The 26,979-nt window shown below is 35.2% G+C and overlaps 2 protein-coding genes across 2 annotated transcripts in view; one reads left to right on the forward strand and one right to left on the reverse strand.

Annotated features, from left to right (window-relative positions):
• ODR4 (odr-4 GPCR localization factor homolog) overlaps positions 1-2,756 on the reverse strand; it is a 33,710-nt gene extending 30,954 nt beyond the window's left edge. The window contains 3 exon segments of the mRNA XM_030303365.1: positions 100-140; positions 143-218; positions 2,673-2,756. Of these exon segments, the coding sequence (XP_030159225.1) occupies positions 100-140; positions 143-197 (96 nt within the window). The 5' untranslated portion in view covers positions 198-218; positions 2,673-2,756.
• Positions 2,757-3,586: 830 nt separating this feature from the next.
• TPR (translocated promoter region, nuclear basket protein) overlaps positions 3,587-26,979 on the forward strand; it is a 64,419-nt gene continuing 41,026 nt past the window's right edge. Inside the window, 27 exon segments of the mRNA XM_030303366.2 lie at positions 3,587-3,764; positions 5,466-5,570; positions 7,629-7,702; positions 9,194-9,290; positions 10,813-10,910; positions 11,280-11,387; positions 11,389-11,445; positions 11,926-12,018; positions 12,661-12,741; positions 12,821-12,908; positions 13,623-13,756; positions 14,165-14,287; positions 14,626-14,823; positions 16,903-16,965; positions 16,967-17,011; positions 18,147-18,373; positions 19,058-19,221; positions 19,872-19,888; positions 19,890-20,006; positions 20,093-20,141; positions 20,144-20,240; positions 21,250-21,340; positions 21,342-21,413; positions 23,287-23,421; positions 23,903-24,043; positions 24,964-25,129; positions 26,107-26,273. Coding sequence (XP_030159226.1) covers positions 3,614-3,764; positions 5,466-5,570; positions 7,629-7,702; positions 9,194-9,290; positions 10,813-10,910; positions 11,280-11,387; positions 11,389-11,445; positions 11,926-12,018; positions 12,661-12,741; positions 12,821-12,908; positions 13,623-13,756; positions 14,165-14,287; positions 14,626-14,823; positions 16,903-16,965; positions 16,967-17,011; positions 18,147-18,373; positions 19,058-19,221; positions 19,872-19,888; positions 19,890-20,006; positions 20,093-20,141; positions 20,144-20,240; positions 21,250-21,340; positions 21,342-21,413; positions 23,287-23,421; positions 23,903-24,043; positions 24,964-25,129; positions 26,107-26,273 — 2,958 coding nt within the window. The 5' untranslated portion in view covers positions 3,587-3,613.

Below are 26,979 nucleotides of genomic sequence, written 5' to 3' on the forward strand. Positions count from 1 at the left end.
TTCCATTCCCTAACCTTATGCTATTGTTAAACAGCATATTTTAATTTTAAATAAACAAGGTAATTTGTTTTATCAATAAATGCACTAAAAGATACATACCTGTCCAATTAAAAGACCAGAGACAAAAGCCTTTCCTTGAGATTTATGTTTGAAAGATACTGGCCAACAGCCTCTTCTACGATGTAGGTTCTTCCCATTACTGAGAATAATTCTATCTCCTAAATATGAGAAAAAAATATACAGCATTCTTAAGTAAAAGTATAACTTGCAATGTTTTTATCATGGAGGTTGTACACAGACAGAAGTGGTACTACCCTGATTCTATCCCATGCCTTGCAGAGATTGCTTATTAAATAGGGAATTCTTCCTGCAAAGTTTAAATGTAGCTTCAGAGTCCTCAATACAGTGTTGCTGGAAATGATACCAATCAACTAGAGTTGACATAAAAGATAAACCCACTTCTATAGCTAAGATAAGGGAGAGGAAACCAACCTAGCAGTCAACACACCTATTTTTTTTATTTAATTTGCTACTCCTTAGTTGTAATATCTTTGATAGTCTAAGCTGAGCCTCATTGTACTCATTTCAAAAACGGGAAAGAAGGACAATTTCTGAGCTGCTCATTGGGAGGATAGAATCAAATTCATTTACTCAATAAGCATACTATGAAGAACTACTATGTGCTAGAAATTGAGCCAGGTCGGATGGCACAAAGATGAATAATACTTGACCTCTACCCTTAAGTAACTCACAGTCTAATTAGAACTATGAAATTTGATAAATAGCAATGCAAGAATAATGAACATTTACGTGGTTTCTACTTTGTATAAAAGCCTTGTTCTAAGTACTGTACATGTGGTAATATCTAATATTCACAAAAACTGCATGAGGTAGGTACTATTACTATACCCCCCCTTTTTAATAACCCTTGTTTTATAGATGAAGAAAAAAAAAGGAACTTGCTCAAGCAGCAAAGCTGGTAAGTGGCAAAAGTGGAATTTCAACTTAGGCAGTCTAGCTCTAGAATCCATGTCCTTAAATGCTATGTTCATACTGAGGAATCATAGTTGGTGTTTCAATTAACCCTTTACTAAGGGTAACTTCTGTTCTGCTCTCTCTTTCCAGTTTATGGATGACAGCTGCAGCATTTTGAATAGGAATAAGAGTCGTTTGAGTTCTGGAAAAGATTTCAAACTTTTGGCACAATAAGCCAAGGCAACTATACATATGCTGCAGTGGCATATCTGACACCCGTAAAGAAAATCACCAGTCACAATGATTTTTCCATTACTCCAAAAGTAAAGCCCAGCAAATGGTTCCAGTTTGAAACTGTCTACGGGGTGTTGTTTTTTCAAAAAGCCTGTTCAGTTTTGTCTCAAAATGCATTACATTTCTTCCTAGCTCTTTTCCAACAACTGTGCAAGCAAATCGGGTTTGCACAAAATTTCTCTTTAGACTAAGTCTAGAACTGCCTATCTAAATCAGTAACGCTGCTATAAATTTAAAGGCTTTCCATTTTTAATAGTGCCTTAACCTATTAAACTTTCCTCTTCTCCATTGTGCTATTCTACTTTTCCTTCTGTCTTAATAATCCTTAATTCTTCAAGAAAAGCAGTGACAATGACTCCAAAGTAATGAAATGTAACTTTGCAATCCTATTTTTTCCAAACTATCACCTAGTAACCATATTACTTTAGTGCTTCTTTCAAAACTTTTTTATAGCTGACCATACTTTACAAAAGACCCTACTAAAAATGTACATCTTGCCTAATACAGTTCAATTTATCCTGAAATATTGTGTGACAGCATAAGCTATGCAAATTGTCCAAGCACTGTGACTTGAGACAGCCTCAATCTCTACAAAAGAGAGATTTCCTAGTCTACAAAATAAAGAATTTGGATCAGGCAAGTCTGAAAACCCATCTAATTTTAGGACTCTGTGAGTCCAAACACAGCATATCTGCATTTTCCAAATCACGAATAGTGGGCTAAGGACCTAAGACAGTGCTACCCATACCAGCAACCTTAGTTAACATGCTTACATAAAATACTTTGGAGGAAAAATCAATCTTTCCTTACTGATATTCACAAAAGGGCTGCTACTGTGGGAACTGCAGGAGATGACATTAGGAATACTTATTTGCAATAAAGGACCTAATAAATTCTTTCAGAGGCATATTTAAATATGAAATAATCTACAGGTTCGGCTTAAAAGTCACAGAATTACGATCTGGAAACAAGTAGTTCTGTTATAGAGGCAGGGTGATAAGCGGTTTTTAACACTGTGTTTTTAAAACTTTTGTTACAACACAAAACTTTTGTATATAGTTTCTCCATTCAAGAAGTAGAGACATATGGTAACACTTTCTGCAGTATCACCTTAAAACAAAGAAAAATGAAACGAGCGCCTTAAATTCCTGTTGGCTCACTGTTACTCCGCTACACACACACACACACACACACACACACACACACACACGCTCTAAGTATGCCGTTTTAAACAAAGTTAAGTTTTGTCAAAGCTGGACTTGAATGTCGTGCCGGAGTGTCTGCCCATATGTTTCTTACACTCGGTCTCTTCCTTACTTCCTTCCTTCAAAAGGAGGTTCTCTGAGCCCGAGTGCACACACTCAACCCTCACACTCACGTATTACACCCGTAGGCCGACTCACCTGCAGTCAGATTCTGCACGCATGACAGGCAACCTGTCGAACCGTCCGTCCTCCCGAGAAAGGGGTTTAAGGTGCAAGAACCAGCCTCCTGGGGCCAGATTCCCCTCGGGTCCAAATTCCACAGCCAATGAATCATCAGAAAGCGACAGACTTCCCACACCTCACTTCCCACTCCAAACCCAGGGTCTCGGGAGTCAAGTGGCGCATACTGATGACGCACGCTGCCCCCCTTCTTTCATCGCAGCACCTCAGCCAAAGGGACTGCGGTCGCCACCCCGCCCCCTTCCGGGCGCCATTGAGAGCGTGGCGGTAGCCCGGCGCCTGCCGTTCAACCGTGTTCGGACCGATGCCCTCTAGTGGCTCAGTGTCTAGAAGCCGCCAAGAGGACGACCCATGGCATCCCGGAGCTTTGACGGTAAGGTCGCCTGGCTCTTCACGGAGGGACGTGAGTTGACGAATACTCCGTGGCGCCATCTCGCGGACAGTAGTGTACGGCCTGAGGAGAGCCGGGGGGCGGGAGAAAAGAGGAAGCGGAATGGGCGGTGCGCAATCAGGCTCACCGAAGGGATTGAGGAAAAAAAAAACAAAACACTACGTTTCCCACAGGTCTGTGGGGCTTGAGCGGGTGGACTGGGGAGCCGGAAGTCAGAGTGCCCGGCCGGGTCAGAGGCCGCCTCTGAACTCGGATACCCAGGGTGCCCACCTTCCGGCGGCCTGCGCGCGCACTTCGGGCGCGGGCGCTGTGGCGCGTTCGGCGGCGCCTAACGCAGGACTCGATTTCCCAGGGTCCCGCCGCGGGAGTCTCCGGCGGGCAGGCGCGCGCGAGCCCCGGAGCGAGGTGGTCGAGGCGGGCGCCCAGGCTTCTGGGTCCTCTTGGTCTTCGCCTTTCTTCTCCGGTTCTGCTCCGCCGGCCGCTAGCCCGCGGCCCCGGCCACATCGACATGGCGGCGGTGCCGCAGCAGGTCCTGGAGCGCACGGAAGCGAACAAGCTGCCTAAGTCCGTCCAGAACAAACTTGAAAAGTTCCTTGCCGACCAGCAATCCGAGATCGATGGCCTGAAGGGGCGGCATGAGAAATTTAAGGTGGAGAGTGGTAAGTGGGCGACGCTCTTCCCGCCCTTGGTTCTGGGCCGGACTCCGTAGCCATGGCTGGTCTTCTCCCCTTGCAAGCTCGCTTTCTGCGTACGACTTCGCTGATGGCATCGCTTCCCTGTGCTGCCTCGCCCTCCTGAGGCCTTCTCTTACCTGCTTCCCTCACAGTTTGAAATGAAGGAGCCCTTTTGTTTGTTTTAACTGAATTTACATTTAGCTCCGTTTTCTTTGTAGTTAGAGTAGTCTCACATAGGGACACTTAACGTTGGTCGGCACACAAATTGTGAAGATCTGGGTTTCCTTACTCCGGACTAGCCGGAGTCCGCGCGACCCCTCTCCTCTAAGCTTAGAGTACCGTGTCTACTGTTGCACGTAAACTGCTAGCGATTGCCGCTCAGTTTTCCGGTCATCTGCCTTCAAAGGCCTTTGTCGAACTGACCCACTTCGTGCACCTAGTTCTGTTTTTTAGCCCTTCGAGCGGATCCAGTAACGATGTAGATATTCACAAAATGAGTAGGTGCATAACACCGCGCTGGAAACGCAGCGATCGTAAATAGGTTAAGTAAGTTTGATACATTGGATTTCTCTGTAAAAGCTGGAGTTTACTAGAAAGTATATCAAGACCTGTTTATAGATACGTATAGCAGACCCTCAAGTAAAGTTACCGGCGACAGTGACTTGAACACCCTTGAAGAGAGATTAAGACCACCGTGATTATCGTTAGAAATACAAACTCTGTAAGTTTCTTGGTTTGGGGGGGGGGTATGGTGCTGTTTTTGCTAAATGATTGAAAATTCTGAATACATTATCACTTCAAAAAAATGTAATTATCAAGCAGGAATTGGTGTTACAAAGTAATTCCCTGGGGGCGCCTGGGTGGCCCAGTCGGTTAAGCGTCTTAGGCTCAGGTCGTGATCTCACGGTTTTATCAGTTCGAGCCCCGTACAGGGAGGGCTCTGTGCTGTCAGCTCGGAGCCTGGAGCCCGCTTTGGATTCTGTGTCTCCTTCTCTCTCTGCCCCTCCCCCGCTCATGCTGTCTCTGTCTCTCTCTCTCTCTCTCTCCCAAAAAATGAATAAACGTTAAAAAAAAAATGTTTTAATAATTCCCTGAATCCCAACACTCAAGGTTGTATACAGCACTCTTTTCATTAATTTATACATAACTATCATTGTCTTCTATGTACTTGATACTGTGCTGAACAGTACACATGCAGTCCTTCCTGTGTGAAGTTCGCACAGTTTTGCGTAAATTTGGTTATTTTATAATTTCAGGTGTATGAGTCTATTTACACAACCTTTTAAAACAAAGCAGTTTTTAATTAAGTATTCTTCCTCCATTTAATAAGGTTTTTTGTACGTGTGTCAGCTTTATGCTAAAAAGTAATGTGTGGGGAAATACTAAGATAAGAGATTTGCCTACCTTGAAGAATTTCAGTCTTGTGAATAGAGAAGTAATTTGTAACCTCTCTTTCGTTCTTGTTTCTTTTATATACGTGTATATGTTCATATATACATATAGATAAGTATGTAAGGAAATGTTAAGTCCTTTCCGTGCTCTGTGTATCTTTACTTAAATTTTCTTATTTGGAGTGCGATTCAAATTACTGTGTCTTAACTATTAAAATCAATGTTATTAAAAATAAGTAGCAGTATTGACAGTATGTGCACATGTGTGTTTGATTTTTTTCTCTGCTCTCTGAAGAACAACAATACTTTGAGATAGAGAAGAGGCTGTCCCACAGTCAGGAGAGGCTTGTGAATGAAACCCGAGAGTGCCAAAGCTTGAGGCTTGAGCTCGAGAAGCTCAGTAAGTATCTAATTGTGTCCTTATTTTATTCTTGGAGAATGGAGATTTTTAGATACCTTTTTGTGTGCCCTGGAAACATTACTATTTATGAAAATACTGATTGTCATAGGGCTTAATGGTCAGGAGATCTGAGTTCCAATTCTGCTGTTAAAAAGTTCCTTTTGCCACATGTAAATCATAACATATAAAATGGCTTAGAACCACCTGTCCGTCTGCTTACACAACTGTACAGATCAAATGAGAGATGTTTGAAAGAATTTTAAAAAGTCATAAAGCATTGTGCAACGGAAAGTGTGATTAAGGAGAGTGACTTTATTATTGCATGTTGAAGATTAAAGCCTATTAGTTCTATTAGTATAATTTTAACTGTCACAATTTTTACAATGTGTATGAATCCCAGGATATTTCCTCTTTAAGGCCCATTTCTTGTGAAAGATGAGTAATTTCCTTTTTAATTAGTTTCCTTCTATCAATTAAGTTCTAGAAGGTACACAAGATCTTAAAGGTCGTGGCATTTCTTAGGAAAATGATGTGTATTATATGTTTGCTTATGATAGAAGAAGCAAATGTCAGGAAAGAGCTTTCTAGAGTAGGGACATGGTATTATTAGGGATAGCTGGATTTTTAATTTGATTGGGAACACAGAAGCTAATAGTCAAGAGAATGGTTAACACTTCAACCTTTTTATTTAACCAGGTCTGTGGCCATCGAGTATTTAGGTCATAGTTTTTTTCAGCTCATTTTGAAGCACTTAATTTTTTAAAAAATATGACATATATGTATGATGGTATATATACACATGTAATGAAGGTATAAGTAATTTCTCGAGTAGCTACATCTGGTTCATCCATCTGTATTCTGTTTTGGCATGATAACTAGGTCTGTAGGGCTGTGGTACTTAAGAATTTCAGGAAAATTACTGGATTATTGCTCCTTTTATGAGATCTGGAAAAGATGAGGGTAACCTATCATTTGTCTTCTATGTACTTGATACTGTGCTGAACAGTACACATGCAGTCCTTCCTGTGTGAAGTTAGCACAATTTTGCGTAAGTTTGGTTATTTTATACTTACAGGTGTATGAGTCTATTTACACAAGGCATCTAGTATGGCTTCTAGGAGTATACAATATATTTTTGTGTTTTTTTTAGTTTGTCATTCTAAATCTGCACTTTTGGAAGGCAGCAAATGATACAAGTGTGAATAGAAAATTTAGACTTATTTAACAAGATTTTTCTGTATAATAAGCATCTAGTATGCCTTCTAGGAGTATACAATTAGTTGTGTTTTTTTAGTTTATCATTCTAAATCTGTGCTTTTGGAAAGCAGCAAATGATACAAGTGCAAAATAGAAAATTTTACACTAATTAACAAGATTTTTCTGTATAATAAGCCAACTGGTTAAATAGAACTTAATATCGGAAATAGTGATAATGTATTTAGTCATTAAATTGCTAGCACGTAAATAATATAGATGTATTTTAATGGAGGAAAGTTTCAGGAAGTATATTTTTCCTAGTTGTGTGCATTTAAGGGAGAGGACTGTACAAGGGAAGATAGACCATTATGAGTGGAGATTGTGGGTTTGATAATTCAGTATCAAGCATAACTTTTTCCCTCCATGGTAAAGGCTCTTTTAAAGTGATAAACAAGCTGAATTAAAATTATCCATTATTGTTATTTGCTCTGTATATATTTTCTATACTTTAAATGTTGTTATTTACTTTCTTGGTTTTGTCTTTTTTTACTCAATTTTCTTATTTGTAAATATAATTTACTCTTTATGATTGACTCAGATGTCCTTGAAAAATGATAAACGTGAGAACTGCATATGCGTTTTTCTGTAAATGTTGGTTAGAATGATCAAAAATGTGATTTTGGAGACAGGATAGCACATTTAAACATTTGGTCTACAAGTAAACTTGGAATATTCATGAATTTGGAATGTACAACTCGGTCTTTTTGAGTCTCAGTTTCTTCATTTTGAAATACATATGGTTGGCAATTGGATGAAAACCGTCATTGCAGTTTTTAAGTTCATAAAATTCCTTTTATTCAGACAATCAACTGAAGGCACTAACTGAGAAAAATAAAGAACTTGAAGTTGCTCAGGATCGCAATATTGCCATTCAGGTAAAAGTTATTTTTGTGAATAAAGCTAACTATAAACATGATACTTGAGGAAGTATTCTATTCTGGTTGTGTTTACTCATTACTTAATGGGAAAATGAAGCATGTTCTATCACTAAACAAAAATGCATAAATATATATTCCTTAATTGGTCCTTTATGTGTTTTTATTGATTGAGCATTTTTTTACTCATCAGAATGTATTAGTGCTTAATATAAAAGGGAACTTGCTTTTAACTCTGTAGTTCTTAAGGTTGTGATTTTTTTCCAGAAATTCACATTGTAAATAAAGTGCCATAGAACTGTAGGTAGGATAGACGTTCACAGATTTATCTGTCCACCTACTTAACCTACCTAGAAATTCTCTAATATTACTATTGCTCAGGCAGTATTCAGCTATTGTGATCTGGTTGGGGATATGGGTGAATCCATATCATAATCATTTTAGCGTAGTAAGAAGAATAACAGATGGAATATGATCATGAGGATTGGTCACCCCATTGGTTTAATAAAGTGGTCATAGTCCGTGAGAAACTAGATGGAATGTCAGCCTCTTGCTATTGCTTTTTTAAACTTGTGTTTGATTTGAAATTAAAATGTACTTGGTATATTAAGGTACTACACTGGGAAAGAGTGCTAGACTTAATCCAATAGAAATTTAAAATTTTCTGCATAGAACTAAAACACAAGGAAGCTATTAAGTATTTTTCATTTTAAAATATGACTGTTTGGATCCTTAATACATGACTGCTTTCATCCTTAAAGAAAAATCATTCAAGGGGAAATGGGCAAAGGAATTAAAAAAAAAAACATCAGGAAGCTGCACAAATGGTCTATGGCAATGTGAAAGGTTGCTCTACTTTACTTGTAATCAGAAAAATGCAAAAAAATTAAAAAATTTTTTTAAGGAAAAATGCAGATAAAACAATCAGGTAATTATTTTTTACCTCCTCCTGTGAACATTGATTTCTTTTTTTTTTTTTTTTTTTTTAATCTTCAGTTCTGGCATGAGTGGCTTGAGATTGGTGCTTATGAATCAAAGCATATTAATTGCCATTATCTTGCTGTAAAACAGTTGACAAAAGATATTAAAGGTTTAAGACATTCCATTTCTAGGGCTCTTTCTTAAAAAAATAATTTGAACCAAGGTGTAAATACAGTGACAGTCATCATAATTGTATTTTATGGCAGCAAAAATTAGAAATGTCCTGTCTACAAAGTCATGTTAAGTAACTAGGACATTTCCAAGTGATAAATAATGATATGGGAAATTTTTTCATAAGCTATGAAAAATAATTTTTAAAAACTGCAAAATATAAATAGAAGTGTTGAGATTATGGGTAATTTTTAAACTTTTAAATGTATTAAGTTATAAGAAAAAACCAACCATTCTTAAACCACAGCTAATGTTAAAGTTCTGTGTTCAAGTTCCTATAATGATTAATCAACTTTATTTTTTAATTTAAATGTATTATGCTTCTCCTTTACATGATAGAGCCAGTTTACAAGGACAAAAGAAGAATTAGAAGCTGAGAAAAGAGACTTAGTTAGAACCAATGAGAGACTATCTCAAGAACTTGAATATTTAACAGGTATGAGAAAATACTTTAGGCTCTAACTTCACTCTTTCCTGTCTCTTCTTACAGTGCTAGGAATAATCCACAGTCCATTTCTGTTGCTGGTGTTTCTTTGTCATAGCACAGAATATAGTTCAATGTAATATACTATTGTGTCTGCCACTCGTTTGTCTTTAGAGCATTACCAAGGTTTTAAAGCAGTGTCTAGATAAGTATGCATAAATGAAAAACATCTCTAAGAAGTTGTAATTTGAACCAAGATTTACATGCTAACACTACAGCGTTATTTATAACATCAGATTGGAAGCAGTTTAAGTGTTTAGTTGTAGAGGCTAAACTCCTTCATTTTATACAGACACACTTGCTGGAATAAACTGTCCATAAACATTCAATATGTAGAAGAACCTGAAAGGAGAGCTCATATTTAAAACTACAGACTGAAGGAGTTATGAGTCAGGAACATAAGCTAAGTAATACACGTACGTAAGATAGATAGTAGATAGTATGTGAAACAGTTGATGTTTTAAGGTAAACATGACTCTTAAGCAGTTTAATGTATCAAATTCCCTTTCGTTACTTTTTAAAAATTTTTGAGGTTTTATTAATGGAAGAATTTTCAATTACTTATGTTGCTATACAGTACTATTCAGTTAGGTAAGTATACTTTTCCAGTCTCAGAAAAGTTACTTCAGAGTATTTGTTGATGAAGTTGATCAACTAATAGGTAGATAAAATTGAAACTTTTTTTTTGTTGTTGTTTATTTTGAAAGAGAGAGAGGGTATACACACAAGCAGGGGAGTGGCAGAGAAGAAGAGAGAATCTCAATCATCAGTGCAGAGCCTGATGCAGGACTTGAACCCAGGAACCAGTTGGACAGTAACCAACTGAGCCACGCAGGTGCCCCGGAATTTTTTTTAATAAAATTTTCATGTAGGGGAACCTGGTTGGCTCAGTCAGTTGAGCATCCAACTATGGCTCAGGTCCTTATCTCACAGTTTGTGACTTTGAGCCCCACATAGGGTTTACTGCTGTCACTGCAGAGCCTGCTTTGGATCCTCTGTCCCCCTCTCTTCCCCCCCCCCCCACTCATGCTCACTCTCTCTCAAAAATAAACATTAAAAAAAAAATTTAATAAAACTTTGCTGTAAGGAGTATATAGAAAACTAAGCATGTACATGTTCTGGCTCTGTTGAGTAGGTTTTTGTTATCACTGCTTTTTAACTTAAATGGCTATTTATGAAATTTTAATAGATCTGTAGGTATATATTAGGAAAATTAATGCTAATTTGCATATTTAGCTTAAGATACTGCATTTAAAATAACCAGTGTAAGTTATATGTTGGCTTGGGTGCATAAATTTGGTTTATCATCTGCATGTTTAAATTAAATTTATAACTAAGTATGACAGAAACAAAATAAAGAAGTCGAGAACTACTTTGTATTAATTGCTTGTATTTCTAGAGATGTATCTTTGATGTTTGGTTTCTCTGAGCATTAATTAGTCATTATTTTCAAATTCTCTTCTGACCTTTCTAGAGGATTTTAAACGTCTAAATGAAAAGCTTAAAGAAAGCAATGCCACAAAGGGTGATCTTCAGTTAAAACTGGATGAACTTCAAGCTTCTGATGTTTCTGTTTAAAGCAAGTAACAAATAATTTCTAATGCACAAAATACAATGTTTGCTTAAAACTCCCTAAATTAAATTTTAAATGTGGGCAGGTTATCTATGGAGTGATTAAAATCTGTGTTTTTGTTTTTGTTTAATATCAGGGAATTAATTAAATATTATGGCCATTTTAATTGAAGTGTTTATGTGATGTTTGTTTCTTATAGTTCTTGATATGATTATCTTACCTGATTACCTATTTTCTGTTAAGAATGCATGCAAATACTTATTTCTGTTAAAATAAGATTCTGCTTGTGTTCTTTAGCTACAGACAAAATCTTTTATTAGCCCTATATTGTCTTTAACTGTAAACATGATTTTCTTGGATATTTTTAGTATCGAGAAAAACGTTTGGAGCAAGAAAAGGAGTTATTACATAATCAGAATACATGGCTGAATACAGAGTTGAAAACTAAAACTGATGAACTTCTGGCTCTTGGCAGAGGAAAAAGGAAATGAGATTCTAGAGCTTAAATGTAATCTTGAAAACAAAAAAGAAGAGGTAAGTTAGTAAAACTTTTTTTTCATTTTGGTTAAAACTTACATTTATGTGCCAGGTTATTACAAAAATATTCCATGGGTATACCAAATGAAATGTATTATAATGTTAGAAATGTGGAGGACATAACTGAAACATTTGGCCTAGGAAATGAACCAGTGGCATATAATTAAATATTTTAAGATCTTCTTTGATGAATTTTGATACTCTCTACTATTTTTTTTATGTATCTTTAAGACATGTTTAAGAAGTGGTGATAAGTTTTGTCAACTAAATCCAAGTGTGTTGTTCTGTGAGCTGTTATTTTTCATTCTCTTACATATACATATTTTATATGAAATCCTTTTTGGGGTTTGGGGATTATTTTGCTTTCACTTGGCAGCTAAACTTTATGTTTATCGAAACATACGTTTATGTTATGTAATTGAAAATTAATTTCAGCTAATACAACATCGTCCCTCTACCCAACTCTCTTGTTCCTAGGTTTCCAGAATGGAAGAACAGATGAATGGCTTGAAGATGTCAAATGAGAATCTTCAAAAACATGTAGAAGAGCTGTTGACCAAACTAAAAGAGGTATAGAAGACCACTTTAAAATTTCTCTTTTATAAAATCGTCAAAGCATTTATGAGGCGGGGCGCCTGGGTGGCTCAGTCCATTGAGCTTCCGACTTCGGCTCAGGTCACGATCTCACCGTCTGTGAGTTCGAGCCCCGCATCGGGCTCTGTGCTGACAGCTCAGAGCCTGGAGCCTTCTTCGGATTCTGTGTCTCCCTCTCTCTCTAATCCTCCCCACTCATGCTCGTCTCTCTCTGTCTCAAAATAAAATAAAAAAAACATTAAAAAAAATAAAAAAAAAAAGCATTTATGAGGCTCTTATTTTTAAAATGATCTCATGTTGTGAACTATTTCTGGCACCATAAAATGGCCAGGATACTGATATGATGTAGCTAGGTTAAAATAGCTAGACCCAGAAAAGGCAATCACGTAGTTTATCCAATATCCAATATATTGTTTGAAAATGAGTATGGTTAATTTTAGTATTTATATATTACACTTTAAGATAAAAACATATTTTTGTTTTTAAGGTAATTCACCTTTATCATGAAAATTGATGTTAATTTTTATCTCTTTGCAAATTGTATTTTTTATCTTAGTCTTTGATAAGCATTCTAAATTCAGTTCAGATGAGACTGCTGTAATTGGGTCTTTTTTGCAGGCCAAGGAACAGCAGGCCAGTATGGAAGAGAAATTCCACAATGAATTAAATGCTCACATAAAACTCTCTAATCTATACAAGGTAAATGCCCAGCCTCACATTTTAGTGTCCTACTGTTGCATTTTTGGATGTCAAATAACTTTGTAAGATTAAATTTTAGAGTGCTGCTGATGACTCCGAGGCAAAGAGCAATGAACTGACCCGAGCAGTAGATGAACTGCACAAACTTTTGAAAGAAGCTGGAGAAGGTAAGATTTAAATTATGGGGATTATTTTTGGTTTTAGATAAAAGGTGTTTTTTTTTCTTTACATTTGTGTAGGTTGTTGGATTTGGAAGGCAATCTTATTAGAGACAAAATTTGGTATAGAAGAAAGATTCTTGGAGTAAGAAACTTTGAATTCTATTTTCAGCAGCTATTTTCTATTTTGAAAATAGAGTTAGCTACTAGTTTTCTGTTTTTTTCATCTTATAATCCTATATATGGTCTGATTTCTAAAGGAAATTTTTCTTCCATTTATGAGACACTTGATGAGTAGTTTGGGTATTCTCTTACTCCATAAATAAGCCTAACATTTCAGTTTGTAAATTGTGTCTTTTAGGGTCTTTGATTTTCTTATATTCTTATTTGTAATGTAAGTTATTTTCGTATGATCTTTTTCCAGTCATTTTCTGTGTTCTAAAGATCAGAATAAAATCAAAGAGATACGTAGAGCCACTTCTTTACAATCTGAATTCCCTTATTTTCCCCTTAGATTGGAGACATCCAAAGGAGAAGTAGATTCACCAGGCTAGGACATTTAAGGAATGTAGAGCAAGAGCTTTCAGAGGATGACTGTCAACCATAGCCTGTCTACAATTTAATGTTGTCTACTGAAGGGAAAAATAATGACTATTCTGTTACATTTTATAAACTTCCAAGATTTTAATTGTGTTTGGATATTGTCTTTAAAAACGTTTTTAGCCAATAAAGCAATTCAAGATCATCTTCTCGAAGTGGAGGAATCTAAAGATCAAATGGAAAAAGAAACGCTTGAGAAAATAGGAAAGTTGGAGAAGGAATTAGAGAATGCAAATGACCTGCTTTCTGCCACAAACGTAAAGGTATGGATTAATAGGTACTTAATAATGGCTTGAATGAAGTACTAGAACTTCCTACATAGTTCTTACTAATTTCCGCTAATAGTATTTCTTTATCATGTTGTGATAAAGGAAACTCCATTAATTTATAGAATTAGAATTTTTTACTTTAAAATTAATATCTAACTGTATCTTTACTATATTGTCAAGTATAATTATCATTTGATCACACATAATTTATGTGTCAACTTCCAGAATATCTTTAACTATACTTAACTGCATGATTTTTAGAATTGGATTATGTTACCTGACAATTTGATACCCCATTGTAAAATCCACATAGGAATTTGTATGTAATGCTTCATAGGTGTCACATTTTACTCGTCTTGAAAAAACTGTTAGTGGCTTTAGTTTGAAATATTACAGAAATACACTAGATTCCTATGTCTTGGCACAGGAGCCATATTATCTGAAGAAGAACTTGCAGCCATGTCTCCTACTGCAGCAGCTGTAGCTAAGATAGTGAAGCCTGGCATGAAATTAACTGAGGTAAGAATGATATTTAAATCTTACTGTCTTCCTTCAGCAAAAGGAAATTTGCTGAAATTTAATGCTGAGAAAAATTATTCTTTTTTTTTTTTTTTTTTTTTTTTTTTTTTTTTTTTTTTTTTTTTTTTTTTTGAGAAAAATTATTCTTAAAATCATCTGATGATTTCTTGGAACATTCCAAGAAAAGCTTTCTTGGTTTCTGGTTCTTATAACATAGTAAATAAACATTAACGTCTTATGTAAGTGCTAACACATGTTTATTATGAGGCTGTATCAATTACAGGTATATACTTCTGTTTTTATGCTCAGATTTGAAACAATCCCTCTTCTCCTTTCAGCTGTATAATGCTTATGTGGAAACTCAAGATCAGTTGCTTTTGGAGAAACTAGAGAATAAAAGAATTAATAAATATCTAGATGAAATAGTGAAAGAAGTTGAAGCTAAAGCACCAATTTTGAAACGCCAGCGTGAGGAGTATGAACGTGCACAGAAAGCTGTGGCAAGTTTATCTGTTAAGCTTGAACAAGCTATGAAGGTTGGTTCCATTCTTAAATTTTAGCTGTGGGAAAAATATAGATGACACATGATTTACTAGGTAATTCTTTCCTAGAATTAAAGTGTTTGAGTTGGGAAAGGCTAATCGTGCTTTTTCAGCAATAGAGTAATTCTACTTTATTAAACACCTGTAATAAGGAAATGTTGTATTCTTACTCTGCTAAAATTATGGGAGCCTTTTATATTTTTTAAGACATTAGAGATGTTTTCTGTAGGATTCTCTAGTGGATGATGAATAGCCAAATCCCGCTGGGCTTTTCTTCAAATTAAAATAACAGTCTCTTTGTAATAGAACTCTTTTAAATTTGTCACCGTCATTCCTTGTCAGTCAGGTTCTGATATTCTGTCTAGAAATGGTAACATTGTTTGACCATAGAGAAGAAGTCCTTTTTTATAACATTTCATAATTTGGCAAATATTTATGTACATTATTTTGTTAACTGTTCTTTGCCAATTGGAAGTACCAAGGAAATTCACAAATATCTTCCCTTTTAAGGTTCCTTTTTATTAGATAATGATTAAAAAACTTTCTGATAATTTTGCTTTTAGGGTACAACTATTAATATTACTGAGAAGTAGTCAAAGTTTATTAAACAAATTTTATTGAGAAAACTCAGTTAAATCCATTTGTATCTGCTGTTCTAAACTGATCAGTTTCTTTTTTTTTTTTTTTTCCTGGAGATTAGTATAAATAAATAGGGTCCTTAATTCAAACTTAAAATTTTGTTGCTGTTGCTATTACAGTTTAGTTGTCAGTTTAAATCAGGGTATATATATTTAATGGTCTCTTTCTCCTGCGTTATATGACATCTGTCAGTCTTGCCTTGACAGAATATTGGCATTTAAAATCTGCACACACACACACCCCCAACCCCATTGTTTGAAAGAAGTCCCTTGGATATAATTACATCATCTTGAGTTTCTCACTGTTGAGAGTGTTTTGCCTGGAGCTTATTGTCTGTAGAGGATAGTGAAGTAGAGGGGCAGATGTTCATTGTGGGAAAACCTATTTGTTTTTCACTAATGTGCAGGTATAACAATAAAATCCTTTACATACTTTTTTAAAACTAGTTAAAGAATTTATAGATAATTCTGTATCTTCTTTATAGTAGAATCTTTTGTCCATAACCAATATCATGTGTCCTCCAGTCTAGATTCTGTGATGTTCATTTGTTAGATACTTAAGAGTTTTATAACCAAATTGCTTCTTCCTTGGCATCGTGGTTAATCCCATTTTAAACTCAGCAGATTTGTATCATTGCCATCTCATGAGTATTTGCCTTCTTCATTTTGTCACATACTTGTTTCTACAGAAAATGGTTTATGCATACCTTTAGGGCAGTGCATTCAGGTACTTGAAACCACAGGATAAATATGAGCCATCTTTCACTTGGATAGTATTTAAAACATTATTATGTAAAAAAAACTCATCAAGAGGCAAAATTTGTATGGATTGAGATAAAGCATAAGATTTCAACAATTTTGTGCTTTTTTTCAGGCTCCTTAAAAGTATGCCCCTAAATCCCTAGTGATATTGTGATGCGAAACTTAGCAAGACACTGCTTATACTATTTTTTTTTTTAACAGCCTTGAAACATAGGTTGTTGCTTCTTTAGAATTAATTCCTGATGCCTTTTTTATACAAGTCTTATGCATCCCTTACCCAACATTTACTTTTGATATGTATTCGCAGATAAGTAACGTATTAATGATTAGCATTATAATACAGTCCTTTGTTTTCATCTCAGTAACACAGCTTTTGAGAGTATTTGTGTGATGTTATTTGATATACACTATTAATTTCATGTGGCTGTATAATTGTAATTTACGGTTAATTCAGAGTGGCAAATTCTCCATTGTTTGCATTAGCATAATGATAAGCAGTACTTGAGATATTAAGAAGTGTATATGTTCATGTTTGTAGAGAAGTAACTGTTTAGAAACTACTATTTTATACAGAAGTAGTTGAGCACTGTATTTTTATTGTTCATATAACTACTTTATTGGTATAGATCTTAGAAGGGAATACAGAATTTTCATTAGAATTTATGTTTTAAAGGAGATTCAACGATTGCAGGAGGACACTGATAAAGCCAACAAACATTCATCTGTGCTTGAAAGAGGACAATCAAAGAATGGAAATACAAATAAAAGATCTTTCACAACAGGTTAGAATTTTTTGTTTCTTTTCTCTTTTTTTTTCTGTATAGACTGCCCAGTAGTGATCGAATCTGCAGGTATCTAAGATAGAACTACTGCATCTGAAATTCTCATCAGTTAGGGATACTACTCTAACAGAATTATAGGCTAGTCATTGTTTTTTGTTTTTTCATCACCCTTCCCATTTATATTTTAACTACTTGATAAATTTTCAAATTGCAAGTACCGATTGTAATAAATGAAATAATTTCAAGGATAAGTAAAGTTTCTGCCTCCTACTCAAGTCCCAGAATATAACCAGTGCTAATAGACTAGTTCTTTCATGTCTTTTTTCATATATATGCAGACACATGTGAACATTCATGAACATGTATAAGCATTCCTTGTTTTTGTTTTTGTTTTTTTTTATTTATTTTGATGAGAGCACAAGTATGAGCATGGGAGGGGTTAGAGAGAGAGGGAGAGAGAGAATCCCAAGCAGGCTCCGCATTGTCAGTGCGGGGCTGAACTCAGTGAACTGTAAGACTAGGACCTGAGTCTGAGTCAGAATCAGAAGTTGGATGCTTAACTGACTGAGCCACCCAGGTGCATCCCCCCCACCTCTTGTTTTTATTGAAATAAAACCATGCTATATGCATTACTCTGGAACTTTTTTTTTCCAACTGAGTAAGTCAAGAATGTAGATCTATCTTGTTCATATATTTTATCCTCAATTTTATGTGTAGGTTTACGCACATACATGAAAACCTCATATGAATGGAATTAAAATCTATTTTTCATGCTGTCCTTCTTCCGCACCATACAATATATACATAAGCATGCAAGTGCAAGCACACACACACACAGGTATATATTTCTTTGTGTTTTATTTGGCCACTGTTTTACAAAAATGGGACCATCCTTCTAGAATTGTGAATTGGTGATTTAAAAAAAACAACAGCTTTCATTGACACTTTTATAGAAATGAAAAATAGTTTTTCCCATTAAAATTTAAGTTTTAATATCTAAAACAATCTTGATATTAAGATAATTTAATATTGATGGCTTTCATAAAGTAATATTTTCATTTGAAAATTTTTATTCTAAACATTTCCAGAATCAAAGTCAATGCTATTTGATAATATATTAAAATTTTGTTTTTAGATTAGAGTGCTTTTGATGGAACTTGAGGAAGCAAGGGGTAATCATGTAATTCGTGATGAGGAAGTGAGCTCCGCTGATATAAGTAGTTCATCTGAAGTAATATCACAGCATCTAGTGTCTTATAGAAATATTGAAGAACTTCAACAGCAAAATCAACGTCTCTTAGTGGCCCTTAGGGAACTTGGGGAAACCAGAGAAAGAGAGGAACAAGAAACAACTTCATCCAAGTAAGCAACTGATTACCTCAGTTTGTTTAGCAAAAATATTTATTAAAAAGTTCTTACGTGTCCCTAATAGTGTTGTAAACTGGGAATATGATGACTTAACGGAAAAAAGAATTGAGCAACAATACAAAAAAATTTTTTTTTTACTCTTAGGGATCTCAATTTGTGGATGAGATTGATGGTAAGATAGAATAAGGTATATAAATAAGTAGGATAGTTTTAGTCCCGTGTGTTCAGTGCTGTAATGGCTAGAAGTCTGTCTTTGAGAGTGTAGAGGTGGAGGACCTAGCCTAGGTTTAAGGAAACAGACCAGGCTTCATGGAGAAGGTAATGTAGGAATTACTCAAGCAGAGTAATGAATTTTTTTCCAAAAATGTGTTTGGTTGCCAGAGAAAGAGCAGTGGCTAAGAAGACTGAGATTTGGACTGAGTGGAATTGGTTTGATTTTGCAAACAGATTTTTCAGGTGACATTGGTGAGTACCTGAGTACTGTATGGTGGAGGTTTTTAAAGTGGTTCTTAAAATACCAGCAGAAGAAGGAAAGGATAAGAGAGACAAAACATTATGCTTAATGATAGATGGTAAAATGCTTATTAATTTATAGTTTATTGAAATACAGTAGAATTTATAGTAGATATTATAACTCAATCTCAGTCATGTGAAATAGACTGATTTCTTTTCCTACAGAATCACTGAGCTGCAGCTAAAACTTGAGAATGCCCTCACTGAATTAGAACAACTCCGGGAGTCACGACAACATCAAATGCAGCTTGTTGATTCTATAGTTCGTCAGCGTGATATGTACCGTATTTTGTTGTCACAAACAACAGGAGTTGCCATTCCTTTACAAGGTAAGTTTTTACATACTATCCTAAAAAATTCCAAGTAATTTTGGGAAATATTTTTTAAATGTATATTATAGAATAGATTTTGCAACATAAGCAGTGTTTACTGATGGTAGCTTCAAATTTATCTACTATATGTGATTGATCGATCATGACATCACCAATCCTAAAACATATAATCGTTTTAGGTATGACTAAGAAAGAAGAAATTCTGACCATTGTTGACAAGTGTGCATCTTAGAATCCATGAATTACTATATTTGTCTATTTTTAAGTATAGTTGACATACAATATACTATTAATTTCAGGTGTACCTCATAATGATTTGACATTTCCATACAACATGAATTGACTCCCACATTCTATAAGTCTAGTTACCTTCTGTCACCATACAGAGTTAACTCACTATCACTGACCATATTCCCATACTATACATTACATCTCCATGACCTTTTAGTTATGTCTTGTTTCACCATTTCATTTGCAAATATTGTCTCTGACCAGAAACTGAAAGTGATCTTGGTAGATTGTTCATTAGATTCCTTCTTTCATAATCTCTGTAATCTTACTGTTTCATTTAAATAAGTCGAGCTTGTTTATTTTGGCAATGCCATATGTACAAAGAGATGTACATTATTACTTTTACATTTCTGAAGCTTCAAGTTTAGATGATTATTTCTCTTGCATCAACTCCGAAACGTTCAAGTACATCACAGACTGCTTCCACTCCTGCTCCGGTACCTGTAATTGAGTCAGCAGAGGCTATAGAAGCAAAGGCAGCTCTTAAACAGGTAAGAACACACCATGACACTTTATCTTGGTTAGAATTCTTTGAGAACACAGGTGGTCATCTTTTAATAATTTCATCAATATTCAGTTGCAGGAAATTTTTGAGAATTACAAAAAAGAAAAGGCAGATAATGAAAAATACAAAATGAGCAGCTTGAGAAACTTCAGGATCAAATTACAGATTTGCGATCACAAAACACCAAAATATCTACACAACTAGATTTTGCTTCTAAACGGTAAGTTTTCTTTTATTCATAAGTTAATAGTCTTAGTAAAAATAGTCTGAACTTCAATATTCAGTTGAATCCAGTTCAAGGATTAGTTTGCAAAAGTTTACTCATTTGTGGACTGTAATCCAGGGCTGTAGGGGTTCATTTTTGAATATTGATTAATGATTCTCTTGGGCATTTCCTAAGTAGGCCAGGTAGTTTTTTAATAAGTTGAAATTGATGTGAAGAATGTTGCTGGCTTTCCTTCCTGAGATTGAACAATCTACTGTTTCTATAGGACTTAATTATTTCATAAATGCATAAGAGGATGAGAAGAATGTGAGCAAATTTTATTCAGCCTTTTCTAGGTAGAAGAGAAGCAAGCACTAGACAGTTAATTTTGAGAAAATTCACTTTCTTGGTCATTTATAAAAGTAATAGTAAACCTCATTTTATAGTTTTAGTAGGTCTGTCAAATACTTGTTAGTTTAGTAAGTTAGAATGAAATGTATTTCTGTATACTACATAATAAAACTAGGTTTTTGTAAGCATATGGCAGGTTGTTTCCTCCATACAGTCCCAACAGTTTGATACCCCAGATATAAGCACCTTTTTTCCCCTATGTTGATAACTGTAGCCAGCCATTTGTAGGCTTTCAAGCACATAATAGAAAGAATTATAGAGGAAAAAAGGATCTGCAAAACTCCAACCATGCATAAATAAATTGTGTTCTGTATCGTGGTGGATGTTTCATGTATCAACATTATATTGGTGCTATTTTGAATGTGATCAAAATTCTTAGCTTAAAAAGAATCAAAATCTAGCTTAAAAAGTTAATTCAGCATGAAATGAGAACTTAAAGTTTACTTAGAATTTGAATTTAACTGTTAAATTTGGAGTTGAAGGTTTTACATTATTACACAAGGTACTTTTTTCATATTGTTAATCGTGTGAAATTAGTCTGTTGTAAAGTTCTTAATGAATAAGCTAGGATTCAGTATTTCAGTTGCTAATGGAATTCTTTTCTTCACATAAGCTATGAAATGTTACAAGATAATGTTGAAGGATATCGTCGAGAAATAACATCCCTACATGAGAGAAATCAGAAACTTACTGCAACAACTCAAAAAGCAGGAACAGATTATCAATACAATGACGCAAGATTTGAGAGGAGCAAATGAAAAGCTGGCTGTTGCAGAAGTGAGACCAATTTCCCTCATCTGATTTGCATTGTAAATTGCATTTGGCATGTGTTCTTTAGTTATTACTTTGATTCCACTGGTTGATATGATACAGGTGTTTGAGAGGTTTATGGATTTCAAGTCTACTTATTTATTAGAGAGTGTACGTTGCGCTCAGGGGAGGGGCAGAGAGAGGAGAAAGAGAATCCCTAGCAGGCTCCATGCTGCCAGCATAGAGCCCCGTATGGGGCTCGAACCCACAAACTGAGATTATGACTCAAGCTGAAACCAAGAGTCACACGCCCAACTGACTGACACCCGGCTCCCTGATTTCAAATCCTTATTAGCATAGTTTCTAAATACCTAGTTGTGCATCAGTTTAGTGATTATTTCTATCAAAACTAAATGGGGAAAGAAATTTGTTTTTCTGGACTAAGATTTCTTTACAGGTCTTCCATTTCATACTAAATTTGTAAATCACTCTTTCTCTAACAGACAAATTAATATTTCATTCATTCTTGCTCATTTGTGACAAAAATATAAAAATCTTATTAGCATTAAATTATATTTCTGAATTTCAACATGAATACAAATATCTACTAGAAATTGGCAGTACTTTCAACTATACTGGATTCTTTTTTTTTTTAAATTTTTTTTCAACGTTTATTTATTTTGGGGACAGAGAGAGACAGAGCATGAACGGGGGAGGGGCAGAGAGAGAGGGAGACACAGAATCGGAAACAGTCTCCAGGCTCCGAGCCATCAGCCCAGAGCCAGACGCGGGGCTCGAACTCACGGACCGCGAGATCATGACCTGGCTGAAGTCGGACGCTTAACCGACTGCGCCACCCAGGCGCCCCTCAACTATACTGGATTCTTGATGATGAATTCTATTAATGTTTACTGTTCTGTAAAGTTGTCTCACAACTTTCTGATCATTGTGAGCTAGGTGCACTTGTCCCCCATTTTACCGGTTGAGAAACAGACTCAAAACTTAAATAATTTCCTCTTTGAGATAGTCGTGAGAGATGGGTTGGTTGGGACTTATACCTAGGTTTTCTAATTCTGTTAGCTACATCCCTTCATTTTTATGTTTCCACTCATTTGTGGGGAATGGACAGCATCACTTTTTCAAACTGGGAGAGTAAGTTTTATGATTGCTCATTTATGATTTATGGTGTAGTTATGAATACTTTGAGGATATTTGTTTTCAGAGCACCCTTCCAAATCTCCTGAGACTCAGAGTGTACTCTTCATGAGGCAGAAAAAATGGAAATAAATCCGTCATCATTCTCAAACCAGATACTTAGAAACCAAGCTTTGATTCTAAAACTTGCATAATTTAATAATATATAGGTATGAAGGTAGCAAAATTTTGCAATTTTGTTTTACTCTGATGTTTTAGATTTTTTTGTTGGCTGTTTCAAAGTCTGATTTGTTAAGAGCAGAGAAATCATTAAGTATTTGTGGTAATTGCAAGATTTTTTCCTTTGGTCTATTGATATTCCCATAATTTTTGCTTCATATTTTAACACCTGAAAATTAAGAGTTATAAATTCTTATGTAATGAAGAAATGGCCTCGTCTCTAATTAGCATTAAGAAATAACAATGAGGGGGGTGCCTGAGTGGCTCAGTCGGTTGAGCAGCCGACTTCGGCTCGGGTCATGATCTCACGGTCCGTGGGTTCGAGCCCCGCGACGGACTCTGTGCTGACAGCTCAGAGCCTGGAGCCTGTTTCAGATTCTGTCTCCCTCTCTCTGACCCTCCCCTGTTCATGCTCTGTCTCTCTCTGTCTCAAAAATAAATAAACGTTTAAAAAAAAAAATTAAAAAAAAAAAGAAATAACAATGAGGGATCTTTTAAATTTTTTTTTACTTGTATTTGCCTCAAGGTAAGAGCAGAAAACTTGAAAAAGGAAAAGGAGATGCTTAAATTGTCCGAAGTCCGCCTTTCTCAACAAAGAGAGTCTTTGTTAGCCGAACAAAGAGGGCAAAACTTGCTGCTGACTAATCTGCAAACGATTCAGGTAACCAAAAAAAAAAAAAAAAAACACCTGTAGAAAAAAATGTTCTAGTTAAATAAGTAGTTTTAACATTGCATCCTCTCAGGTTCTTAATTAGAACATTTTTCTGTCACTTTTGTCATGCATTATATAAATAAAACCTTGAAAGAGAACTGATTGAAACCATGCATTTAGCAGTTTTCACCCTGAAATCTATATTTACAGAGTCCTGTGCAGTTGAGTTGTTTACAAGATTAAATTTTTGTTTTTATTTTTTATTTTAAAACTTCAGGAGGTCTGAATGACTATTGCAATATGTCTCTTTTCCTTTATTAAGTAGATATTTTAATACAAAAAATGTCAGAAGACTTTTTTGGTAAATGTTCTAGATTTTAATTTATTCATGTAGAAATGGGTTGTAATGCTCTATAGCCTTTCATTTTCTCTGTATTACTTTTTTAATTTCTTTCTTAAGCATAACCAAAAAAATCTTTTTTTACCTTAGGGAATATTAGAGCGATCTGAAACGGAAACCAAACAAAGGCTTAGTGGCCAGATAGAAAAACTGGAACATGAGATATCTCATTTAAAGAAGAAGTTGGAAAATGAGGTGGAACAAAGGCATACACTTACTAGAAATCTAGATGTGAGTCTGTTAGTGTTATGAATTTCTATAGATTGTTTATTTCTGGAAATGAAGCTGGTATGTAGGTACACTGCCATTTCCTGTTGAAGCATGGTTTTGAAGAAGCTGTTAGTTTTCCTTGCCTCCTTGTGTGCCTAATAATTTTTGGTTGGGTGCTATTATTTGAGTTTTATCCTATTGGGTGCTGGATATTTTTATATTCCTATAAATCCCGTGTTTTTTTCTGGGATGCAGCAATTGAAAATAATTTGCTTCTCTTGAGGGTTGCTTTTTATGATTTTTTAGGCAGGTCCAAAGCAGTGTTCAGTCTGTAACTAATTATTCCCCACTATTGAGGCAAGACTTTCCTGTATACTAGTCCCAGTGTCCAGTGAATTATGAGTTTTTTCATTCTGGCTGCTGGTAATTGGCATTATTCCTGACTCTCTGTGAACACCAGACACTCTTCACTCAGTCTCTTTGGATGATTCTTAAGCCTGTCTGGGGTAATTTCACATGTATGTACTGATGACTATTTTGTTGAATATTCAACAGGGATCCTCTGCAAATCTCTTGGGTACTCTATCAGTACAGCTCTCTGTGATAGTCTATCTTAGGAATTAGGAACTAATTTAGTCTTCCTGTACTCTTCATTTATGTGTTCTCAGTTCAAGGAGTCTGCTTGCTTCTGCCTTATTTCCCTTTCCCTCTGTCAAAGCCTAAACACACAGGAAGCTAGGGAAATTACAGGGCTTGCTTCTTTTGTTTCCTGTCTCAGGTATCATAGTTCTTTTTTTCAGTTATTTCAGATGGGAGGATGTATCTGATTTCTGTTACTCTATGTTGGCCAGAGTTTAAAGTGTTTTAAAATGATAAGGTGAACCTCTAGTTGCTTACCTGAAAGATAGTGTTTGTAAGGTTAATGTATCTTTTCTTCTTAGGTTCAACTTTTGGATACAAAAAGACAACTGGATACTGAGACAAATCTTCATCATAACACAAAAGAACTATTAAAAAATGCTCAAAAGGAAATTGCTACATTAAAACAGCACCTCAGTAATATGGAAGTTCAGCTTGCTTCTCAGTCCTCACAGAGAACTGGCAAAGGTAAATACACTAATAAATAAGTAAAGTGATAACAAAGTACTTTTTGAGGCTCATAACATACCCTGTAAATAAATAACCTATGTTCTTTTTGGATAATAGCAAAAGAGGAAAAAAAAAAAACCTTTTACTCTTCATATAGAAAAGCTGTTTTAGGCTTAAATTAATAAATTTGCAGACTCAGAAGACTGGAAATAGTTCTGCATGGCACCTGACCAGTTTTCCAGTTGTTGAAACCATTTATTGATACTTGTAAAATGTTTCTTTTGAGGAGGATTAATACTTAAATCTTCAACTCTCCCTTGTTGAATCTGTAGTAAGGGTCACTTGCAGAAATAATTCATTTGTTTGGTCTCTTTTAGAGTAGTATTCATAATCATTGCTCATTGATAGCCTTAGGTAAAAGATGTGTTTCATTAGATTTTGTTTCTTTTTGTGAATGTACCATTTCAAATGCAAAGCCTTTGGTCCAGGTAATCTTAAGAAGAACATAATATATGTACATGTGTAAATATATGATACATAAGTGGATGTGTAATTATCCAATAATAGTCCATATTGATACATCACATGATAAGAAAACATCCTTTTTAATCTGTAGTTTCTTCCTTTTCCATGGATTTTAGAATGAAAATTGGACTAAATAATTTAAGATTTAGTGTTTTAGAGTAAACAATGTTAAAAAAGTAAATTAGTAACCTGGTAATATCTTCAAGTAGCTTCCTCAGTTTAGCTCAAATGTTTATTCTTCTCTTTTAAATATCTTCATTGTAATATTTGTAATGGCAGATTTCAAATATTTGATTTTTGAAGAAATAATATTCTGGAGAAATACCTGTTTTTATTTTGGTATTTAGTGTGTGTTCAAATATACTTTCAAGATAAGTACTTTTACATTTGAGCTTTAATCCTAATTTCACAAACTCTCTGATAACAGCCATTTAAAATGTTAGTTTTAAGAGAGCTCTTAAATCTTTTAGGTCAGCCTAGCAACAAAGAAGATGTGGATGATCTTCTGAGTCAGCTAAGGCAAGCAGAAGAGCAGGTGAATGATTTGAAGGAGAGACTCAAAACAAGTACTAGTAATGTGGAACAGTATCGAGCAATGGTTACTAGTTTAGAAGAATCTCTTAACAAGGAAAAACAGGTATATTCAATTTTAAATTTAATTTGAATGCACTTTTTTTTTTAATGTTTATTTATTTTTGAGAGGGAGATAAGAGTATGAGCAGGGAAGGGAGAGAGAGGCGGAGGGGAGACACAGAATCTGAAGCAGGCTCCAGGCCCTGAGCTGTCAGCACAGAGCCCAACATGGAGCTCGAACTCACAAACCATGAGATCATGACCTCAGCCCAAGTTGGACGCTTAACCAACTGAGCCACCCAGATGCCTCTTAACTTTTTTTTTTTAAATAAAAGCTTGCTGTGTGTAAGTACTATAGTAAATATGAGTTTGACGGATATCATTGTGTTTACCTTTTAAATCTGAAAAATACTTCAGTCTAATAAGCCAGATAAAACAAAACACACAAAATTCAAAACTGATTAGCATTGATAGATATTTTTTTAAGTTTTTTTTTTAATCTTTATTTATTTTTGAGAGAGAAGAAAGAGAGAGAGCAAGGAGGGGCAGAGAGAGAGGGAGACACAGAATCAGAAGCAGGCTCCAGGCTCCAAGCTGTCAGCACAGAGCCTGACATGGGGCTCGAACCCATGAACTGTGAGATCATGACCTGAGCTGAAGTCGGATGCTTAACTGACTGAGCCACCAGGCACCCTGGTAGATTTTTTTTTTTTTAATACAAAGCAAATGTTAATTTTAGTACTTGTGAAGTTTAGATTTAGAGAAACTAA

The sequence above is a fragment of the Lynx canadensis genome, chromosome F1 (assembly GCF_007474595.2).
Source record: "Lynx canadensis isolate LIC74 chromosome F1, mLynCan4.pri.v2, whole genome shotgun sequence".
Taxonomy (NCBI): domain Eukaryota; kingdom Metazoa; phylum Chordata; class Mammalia; order Carnivora; family Felidae; genus Lynx; species Lynx canadensis.